This window comes from Poecilia reticulata, linkage group LG16, assembly GCF_000633615.1.
Source record: "Poecilia reticulata strain Guanapo linkage group LG16, Guppy_female_1.0+MT, whole genome shotgun sequence".
NCBI lineage: Eukaryota > Metazoa > Chordata > Actinopteri > Cyprinodontiformes > Poeciliidae > Poecilia > Poecilia reticulata.
The window spans coordinates 22,554,212-22,563,809 of NC_024346.1; the positions used below are offsets into that span (position 1 = coordinate 22,554,212).

General features: G+C 37.9%; 1 protein-coding gene across 1 annotated transcript in view; it reads left to right on the plus strand.

The window, feature by feature from the left end:
- Window positions 1–9,598, plus strand: part of adcy2a (adenylate cyclase 2a) — a 39,381-nt gene continuing 29,783 nt past the window's right edge. The window contains exons 1-2 of the mRNA XM_008432170.2: window positions 1–594; window positions 3,405–3,602. Of these exons, the coding sequence (XP_008430392.1) occupies window positions 52–594; window positions 3,405–3,602 (741 nt within the window). The 5' untranslated portion in view covers window positions 1–51. The remainder of the gene's footprint in view (window positions 595–3,404; window positions 3,603–9,598) is intronic.

The window sequence follows — 9,598 nt, forward strand, 5'->3', positions numbered from 1 at the left end:
GCTTCACTTCATTTTCCACCCCAACATGTTGGAAAGGGGAGAAGGAGGAGGATGCTGCGCTTTACCCTTGGTGCATTCTTGCCACCTTTCCAGCCAGCACACACTGCCTCTGACTCAGACTCACCCTCATCTTTCACCTGTCTCCGACTAAAGGACTTGAGAGAGGAGGTGGAGAGAGAAGCGAGTAACAAACTGGAGCTCAGGAGTTCTCACCACAGGTTCCCGGACCGAGAAAACGGCATGAGACAAGAGTGGAACAGAAACTGCTCCTCCTCTGTGGTGGAAACTACTAACACCTCAGCAGTGACCACCTCCTCTTCCTCGGGTTTCCCTGCCTCTTTTTCAACTCTCTCGGCTCCGAGATCTATGTGGCAAGAGGCGATGAAGAGGAAACAGTATTTGCTGGACCGCGCAGGGGTAGCTGGTGAAGTGGATAAAGGAGGAGGCAGTGAGGAGAAGAGGAACAGGTCCCCGGACTGGTTATATGAATCCTACTACTGTATGAGCCAGCAGCATCCTCTCATTGTGTTTTTACTTCTCATAGTGATGGGAGCCTGCCTGGCTCTGCTGACTGTGTTTTTTGCTTCAGGGCTGGTAAGCTGCTCGCTCACAAAACACACACATTGACATGCACATGCACATATATTATGCAAGTGAAACACTTATAAATGAGCAACAACCTGGGACCACACGCAGGTTTCGCAGCTTATGTGGCATTTTTTCTTTTTAGATTGATGTTAAATGATATTAGATTAGATTAGATTTAGATCTTTGTTGTACGTGGACGGATCGTTCTGCTGCCTTGACTTGATTTCTCTTGGAAAAAGAGATTTTGATCTTGGTAAGACATTTTAGCAAGATGTGATGATACAAACAATACTAACAGATCTTTAAAAAAAAGATAAGTGCACAAATGTCCCGAAAAACCCAAACGGTACAATTCAAAGTTGACTGGAATCAGACAGACAAAAACTGGAACCTACAAATGTGCACATCCTGGTTCAGTACCTGTACCCATCCGCAATCAGACTCTCACAGCATGTTCTCTTCATCGCAGCACTAATGTAAAGTGAAAGGAGGGGATAAGGGGCTTAGTTATTGTATAAATGGTTGACTCAACTACAAAGTGATCCGTTTTGTTCTGTCCCCTTTTTTCCTCCCTCAGTCAAAAGCCTTTAAAATTCAAGGCAGTGGCAGCCAAGATATCTGCATAATGTGTTGGATTACGGTAGCGAAATAATTATAATTATTTTTCTTTAGAACAGATTAAATTTCCTTTCCTGTGAACTGTGTGGATTTCAGTACTTGCTTTTTAAAACCACCCCATTTTTGATTGATTTTACTGTTAAGAAAGGATTTGTCTGAAATGTTTTGCTAAATACCGAGATAAACAAAAAGGGGACAGACACTTGGATTATATAGTGCTAAATCCACTAAAGCACAATAATTTGTATGGGAACTACTAAATATTCTGGCTAAACATGCAAAAATTAATCAATTTAACAGGAGTCTTTCATTATTATTATTATTATTATTATTATTATTATTATTATTATTATTATTATTATTATTATTATTATTATTATTATTATTAATCTACCTCTGAAATGAAAGCTTTGACTTAACTCTGAAGATATGCACCAATAGGACACTTCCTGTTGTTTAATAAGCTGTGGTGTGGCAAAGAAAACAAAACAAAAAAAATGTATATAATTGATTACATCTCAAAATACCTGCATCTCTAACCCAATATGAGCTGAAGCAGAAAGATTGTATTCCACTTCTGGCAACAGAATGTCGTTCAGTACAAGCCAGTCTTTTGCCATTTTTAACTTTATAACTCAGTGGTACACAGTGACAAGAAATAACTTGCTAATTAAAACTGCTAGTCCGTTCTGAAAAGATTAACACTGAAAATAATTGTTTGAATTGATTTGCTCACTGTTAATATTTGAGTGGCTAAATAATAATCATAGCTTGTTCTTTTGACCTTATGCACAATCTTAATAGAGTCAATCATTTGTGTGTGCTTTTACATTAAAGCTGACTTTGTTTTTGATGTAGGTTTGTTATATGATGAGAAACATGTCCATCTTCTCTTAAAAGCATGATTCTTGCAGAAACAAATACAATTTATTAACCCAGGGTAAATTATGTGTTTCTGCATAACAATGCAAAAAGCATGGCTGCTCTGGTATGTTTTTTTTTACCCCCCTTATCCTCTTTTATTTTTGATTCCCATGCCATCTCTCACCTCCTTATTTCTTTTTGTGGCATTCGTTTTTATCCCTTCATCCCTCCATCGTTCTGGGTGGCTGACCTAAATCCTTTGCTGTTTTAAAGGCTCGCTTTGGGCAAGACAAACTCTGTGTGGCTCTCTTTTTAACCACAGCCGTCCTCTCATGTCCCAGTGCTTTGACTGTACACGAGAAAAAAGAAATAGAATGGCTTGGAGTGGAGACTGGGTCAGAGAAATGTGAGCAGGAGGATTGTTGATTGTTGATAATGGTCAGACTGGACATTTCTAATGTAAAAATGAACAATTAATTGTGTATCAGTGAGTCAAGCAAATAAAAACTGACAAAACAAAAAAATTGAAGATCTTCAAAATTCAAGTCACACGTTGAAAATCGCATTTCCAAAATAAATGTCAACATGTGTTTAAGTGAGATAGTCAAAAAGGCTTGACACTCCAGTGTTTTGACCTTATCGTGACCCTTTTTCCATCCCCCATGACAGGAATGGTGAAGGACTGATGAAATATAGCAGAAATAGGCACAAGCATCCCATCTCACTGTGCCGTTGCTGCAGGTTTAACTGGATGGAATTCCTAAAATTTTTATCACATTTTCCATATCCAAGTGTGTTGCAGGCAGGCAGCAGCAGTAAATTATGAATGTAGCTTGAACATGCAAGATATTACCCAAGCATGGTTTTCCCTCTTTTTATTTCGCTGGATTGTTTCTTTTGAATAGCTCTTTTTTTAATCTTTTATACTTTTAACTAAGCATATTTTTACCTTTTTTAAAATACAGTAACATACATACATATGTGATTAACAATTGTTTTAAAGAACAAAACAGAAAATATGTACTATTAGACTTTGCATTATGCTAGAAATTTTCCTGAATCCTCATATGAATTTGTTTTGAATGACATATTTTATATTCCCATCCCCATTTTCTTTTCAGATTCCAAATAAAATATGTCTACTTTTATAAATGTAAACATTTTATTTCTGGCTACAAACTGCAGTACACTTATTCCAAATGTACTTTTTGTAGCGCTCGTTCACGAATGGATTTCTAAGGTTATTCAATAATTATATATACTTCTTCTAAATCTTATGTTCAAACATTTTATGATCCCGTTTCTGATTTTTATCTTCACACTTTCCTTTTCAGAGCATCGCAGACCATGTGGCCTTTGTAATCACCGTGCCCACAGCGCTGGCTATATTCCTGACGGTGTTTGTGCTCGTCTGCATTGAGTCCGTCTTCAAGAAGCTTTTGCGTGTTTTTTCCTTGGTCATCTGGGCTTGCTTGGTTGCAATGGGCTACCTTTTCATGTTTTCTGGTGGAATCGTATGTCCATGGGATCAGGTAAGAAATGGTTGTTCATGAATTGTTTTGTTAACGTGGTTATTAATAAAGAGTGGACCACTTGCAAAAGTGGTAGGTGTAGGAAGGAATTATTGCCCTAAAGAGAAGCTGAATTGTTGATATTTGTTGTGTTAGCAAAGCATTTTGTGGTGAAACCAGAAATGGACAGACGTTCCTTAGGAAACCCATGACAAGGGCACGAGAAAAAAATAATTTTGGATCGTTATCTTTCTTTATCCAGCTACATCACCAAATGTTTTCATCGCCTTAGCAGTTGATTCAACATCACTGACATATTCAGTACACTTGTAAGTGAATTCTTGGCTCATTGACAGGAGGCTGCTCAGAGAGTGGCATCATCTTGGGGCAGGGTTGGGCTTATGTGAGCTAGTGCTTGGGCTGTGTTTTATTTCAAATTAAGTGTTTTTAATAATTCATATTAAGCATTATTCCATAGATCGATAGACAGATACTGACAGCCAAGTTTCAAGTAACACCTTCCAGCCCCACTTTCTGTCTTTTGTCTGTCAATATCTAAAGTCAGAAAATACCTGAGTGCAACAGGAGCACAGATAGCTGGAGCCTTGTGAGGATCGTGAAGCGAAAGCCATTCAAAAATTTGAAAGAGCTTCATTAGGTGTGGTTTGGGGCTGGAGTCAGGACATCTAGATCCACTACACACAGATTGATTCTACACATTGGCTACAAGCATCTTACCTGGGTGGAGGAGAACCAGAACTAAACGGTGGCAAGTGGTCCAAAGTCCTCTCCTCAGATGAAAATAAAATTGGCATTTATTTGGAAGTAAAGGTTCTAGAGCCTGGAGGAAGAACAGAGAGGCACAGAATAAATATTTCTGGAAGTCCAGAGGGAATTTTCCACAGTCTATGATAATCCGGGAGGTCATGTGATCTGTTAGTGTTGGTCCACTGTGTTTTATGAAGGCCACAGTCATTGCATCCATATATGAAGACATTTTATGGCACTTTCCTTCTGCAGGCATCTTATGGAGATGCTGATTTCATTTTCCAGCAGGACCTGGCACCAGCCCACAATGCCTGTGGCTAATGGGCCTGACCTTTGACCCCAAAGAGAATTTATGGAGTATTGTCAACAAGAAGAGTACAGACACCAGAATCCGTAGATAACCAAAAGGGCTGCTGTCAAACCTCGACTTTCAGAACTCAGGCTCATTGCTACAGCACATTGATCCAAAAGGAGCCAAAACCAAATGCTCATAAAAACAAACATAAATTTTTACAAAACTAATATTTCTTTTAAAAATGTAATTTTTATTCTGATCTAATGTGATATTCTAATTTTCTGAAACACTGAATTTTGAGTAGGGTCCTGAATTATGCAAGGGTAATCTTTTAAAATGTAATACACTCACATGCATTACTGTTACATGCGAGTGTAAAATTGGAAGTCCAAGCTAAAATCATGTCCAGGTCAGGGACAGAGGGGTCCTCGTGACCTTTGACCATCCTGTCACAGCTTTGGCATCATATGCAACATGGCGTACTGGTGGAGGGAGAGCTCAACCAGTAACTCTTCTGGCAAATATAGATAAATGTTTGCATTGCAGGCTGTGTGTAGAGGTTCCTACACTCTTTCAAAAGTTGATAATTTTCCTCCTGCTGTAGCTAAATACCTTTGCTCCTGCTGCTGGAGCAGGAGCACTGGGGCTCTGGCACTGGGGCTTTCTTGTCTTCTGCTGTTGCTGGCCTACTGAAGCTGGCATGCTTGAGTCTGTGCCTTGCCATCTGCCCATTGGTCTTTTGTTAACCGGCTGTATTCTAACTGGCTGTTGTTGGCCAATTAGGTGGCCATGTGTTGGTAATTCATGGGTGATTTACTCAGGGTATAGACAAACAAAGAACTTACAAACACATTTCAAATGAAAAGTGGACAGATTAAAACAGTTAAATCAGAATGAACACATGCAATAAAATTACACACTTTAACCCTTTGATAAGTTCTTTTTTGAAGTGTCTAGGCGATGTTGCACGTTGGCCTCTTGGTATCATGAAATTTCACAAGGTCTGTTTATATGGAAATGAAGTTTATTAGTGTGTACATGTCCTCAGTGTGCACCTTTTATTTTGTAGAAGGAATTTTACACAAAACATACAAAATCAACAGTGTGACACACAAATATGTCTATGTGTGCAGAGTAAATGCTTGTTTTTACCAAAGAAATGTTGCAGAGCATCTTTTCTTCCTCTTAATATAGTAATTCGGTTGTAATTTCCTTGAGTTTTGTACGGCATAGACAGTGTATATACTGTACCTAAGTGCAATGTCCACTATTCTTTCCATTAAATTAGGAGACTATTAGGAATTAAATATGGCAATATACCATCAGACCCTGCAACCACACGCATTCAGATCTCAATGGGAAAAAAAACCCCCACAGTACATTAGATCTTCGTCATGTGAAAGCTGTACTCTCTTAGCAGTACTTAGCAAGACAGATGTGTGATGTGGACTCATTGATCACAAAGAGGCAGCTAAAGATGCTCTGATTCACACACCTCTCCATTCATTACTTCCTTGTGCTCACCTCAAATGTTAAGCCATTATGCTACTTCTGCTCTCCTCTGCAGCTTCTTTAAGTGTTAATTACCACTTTCTCAATAGACAGAATGTTTTTGTAGGGACTACAGTCTTTCTTTCTTCTTCTTCTTTTACTCAGTTGTTGAAACTGCATAGGTTAAGGGAAATGACTCATTAGCCTTTTCATGCCGGTCCATCTCAGTACGCAGTATTCATTATTGCAATTATCCACAGTTGAGACCAGAAGACCTTATTCATGTATCGTTGAAAATAATGTGCGTCACATCTGTTCAGTCGGCCTGTAATGAAAAAGATTTAAATAATACATACATGCTCTTTGCCAATAGCTGAAGCTGAGCTCCAGGCCTCCCCTTAAGGTGTCCTCGTCAGTATAATAAAACAAATCATTTGTCATGTATCTATGTAGAAGTTAAAGGACTGGGCCATCTTTGAAGTCTTATTTTAAGGCCTTTTCATCTCTGCACTTTTTCAGTTTTTTATTTAGATTTCTATCTTTATTAAAAAATCAGCTCAGCTGAGATTCCATTGAGGAGTGAAAAACTGCTAGCAATACAAGTTAGAAGTGCAACGTTTTTTCCCCCAATTCAAACAGTTTGTGAAAAATATGTTAGTTGACAAGTATTCAGAATAATCGTCACCCTGTGGTTTGACCAGGATACACAGGAAAGGAGAATATAAATTTAGTTATAAATTCAACACAGTAGTAGTAGTAGTAGTAGTAGTTCTCAATATGGAATACAACATAAAGTCACCATATGGATTTATCAAAACCAAAGGTTTAAAATCTACCATTGCTTAAATGCTGTAAGTATAATTATATTTCAGCTGGCAATAAGTTATTTAACTGATTTGGTGAGCAGCTTCTCGTTTTTTAGATAACCACATCAGAAGACTCATCCTGTAGTTGTCAAAAAGATGAGTTACATTATTGGCATGTATCAAACAAAGAAAACAAATAAGGAAAATGCTGAAAGTTCCAGCATAAACTATCCAACGCATTAAAAGATGTGGAGAACCATCGTTTTGTAGAAAAAATGTGCTGTTGCTAATGTTCGTTGTTTATTGTCTATTTGATCTGTCTTTATGTCCTTCACTAATGCCAAGTCAATATTGTAATTATGCACATAAATAAATGTGAAGCTTTTGTGAAGCTTATCAAAACAATACCAAAATCATTTGCTTTCCTTAATCAAAGTTAAATGTTTTTACAAAAAAATATTAGTGACTTTGTTTTTTGTTTTTTGTTTTATATATATATATATATATATATATATGGACAGTGCAATAAAACAGACATGTTGTCCAGTTTAGTGCAAGGATCCTCATTATAGTATTGCCTCCAAAAATAACCATGACACCAGGATGTTTTCACCTTAGGAAACATCCAGCACTTATTAGATGTTCATACATATAAATAGAAGTGTCAATGGTTTAGCTCAGCTTATTGTCATGTAAAAACAACCAGATGCTAGCATGAGAATTGGAGAATCATTGAGGCCAGTGGCCACTACGGAAGAACAGATACTTCAGGAGTGGACAACCAGTTATGTCCTTAGTGGTGTTCTGCTCATGCTTCCCCTCCAAAAGTTACGTTTTGTAGGCCACTTTCCATCTTCGTACCTGAAATCAATTGGTTACTTCTTCTTGCTCTACAAAGGAGAGAAGAGTTTATCTGTGTGGTCCAGCCTCTACCCCTCTCTGAGACATGTCTAGATCTTGCCTCTTCCCTTCCCTTTTCTCCTCTGTCTTTCTTTGATGCATGTGCCAGATACACACACACTCACTTGGTATACAGCCAGTCTCATTAAGATTTAACAGACAGAGATTTTGGTCTTGGAAAGTCCTTGTCAGATTTGAGCAGCAAAGAAGTGGGTAGGCAGTAGAAGGAGACGACCCGGTGATGGGAAAGACAGCCGAGGAGGCGAGGGGGCTTGGGGACGAATCGAACGAGAGCAACTGAGACGGAGTGTAAATATGCGATTTGACGTAAAAGATGGAGACTAATTTTGTTTCTATGCCCAATTTATTTTGGTGATTACCGTGCAAAGACTGATGGCGGAAATTACAAACCAGCCAATCTGGCAGATTGTTTTTCATCCACTCCATTTATTCCCACATCTTCAGTGTAAATCACCAGATCTGTCTTTTTACCCCTGCTATGTGAGAGTGGTTGGCGATAAAATGAGCATCTGTCTGCTTTGGTATTAAATAGCAGGCAAGGAGTCAGCACCTGATCTCACAGGCTCACACACTCAGAGGTTACAGGTTAGATTTATAATCTCACTTGTAAACTAATCACAGCTGTGGTGTAGACTAAAAGCCTGATGTAAGACACTCTGTCTCCATAATTAGTTTTATTGACTGTCTTCAGTGTCATTAGGAAGGAAATGATTCACGGGGTAAGCCCAGAGTTGACTGTACTGTGATAGACCACAAGCTTTCTTTTTCACGTAATTATCCCAGGAGAAGGTCACTATGTGCTTTGGGTCTCCTAGCCGCCCTGCAGTCAGTCAGCTGTTATGGTTTAAATAAGACATTATGTAGCAAGTCAGAATAACTGAATATTTTACTTGATAACCTCTCAATTATTCTTGGTACACTTTTTATGATTGAGTTAGCAGCCTTGGTTTTAACAACATTATTTCAGCAAAAGGCGTTTTTGGACTCAAAGCAAGTTGTGTTCCTGAGTGAGGCGATGGTTTGCAACAATTAGCAGCTTCCTTCTGTTGTGGGATTTAAATTATTACACCTTTACTTGACTAAAAATCTGTTTAATGAACTTCATGTGGACATAAGAGCTAAGTGAATTGGTTGTGTCAAAATTTATGCACCAACATTTGTTATCTAGTGTGAATGGATTTTTTTTTTTTTTTTTTACCCTCTTCCTTGTAGAAAACCATAGAAATTGCACATTGCATCCTTAATATAAAGTTATCAAGATTCAACATTTGAAACATTAAATTGCTCATATAATCCCCTCTGTTCCAAAAATGCACAACAATCTTAAGTGGTGGTTTAAGAAGAATGTTTTTTGAGTTGCGCCCCGACTCATCCACCAATTTACAACATATTTAAATGAGCTTTTTTTCTACAGCATCTGTAAAAACAGTGAATGGTAAAATATGAGCTAATGTGTGATTCTACACACATTACAAATTTGCACAAATTTGTAGAGAATAACTGAGAAACAAAGCTGCCATATTGTTTATTTTCCAGGCTCCGTAAACTTGAAATGTGTTTTTATTTGTTTATTTTACACATATGCACCAGTATGAAAATGTGTTTTCCCAGCTGTTTTTATCACTTGACTTGTTTCTCTGCCGTTGTGTTCTCTACATGTGTTGATATTTATCAGGATATAGGTAAAACAACTATATTATTACACACACACACACACACATATATATATATATATA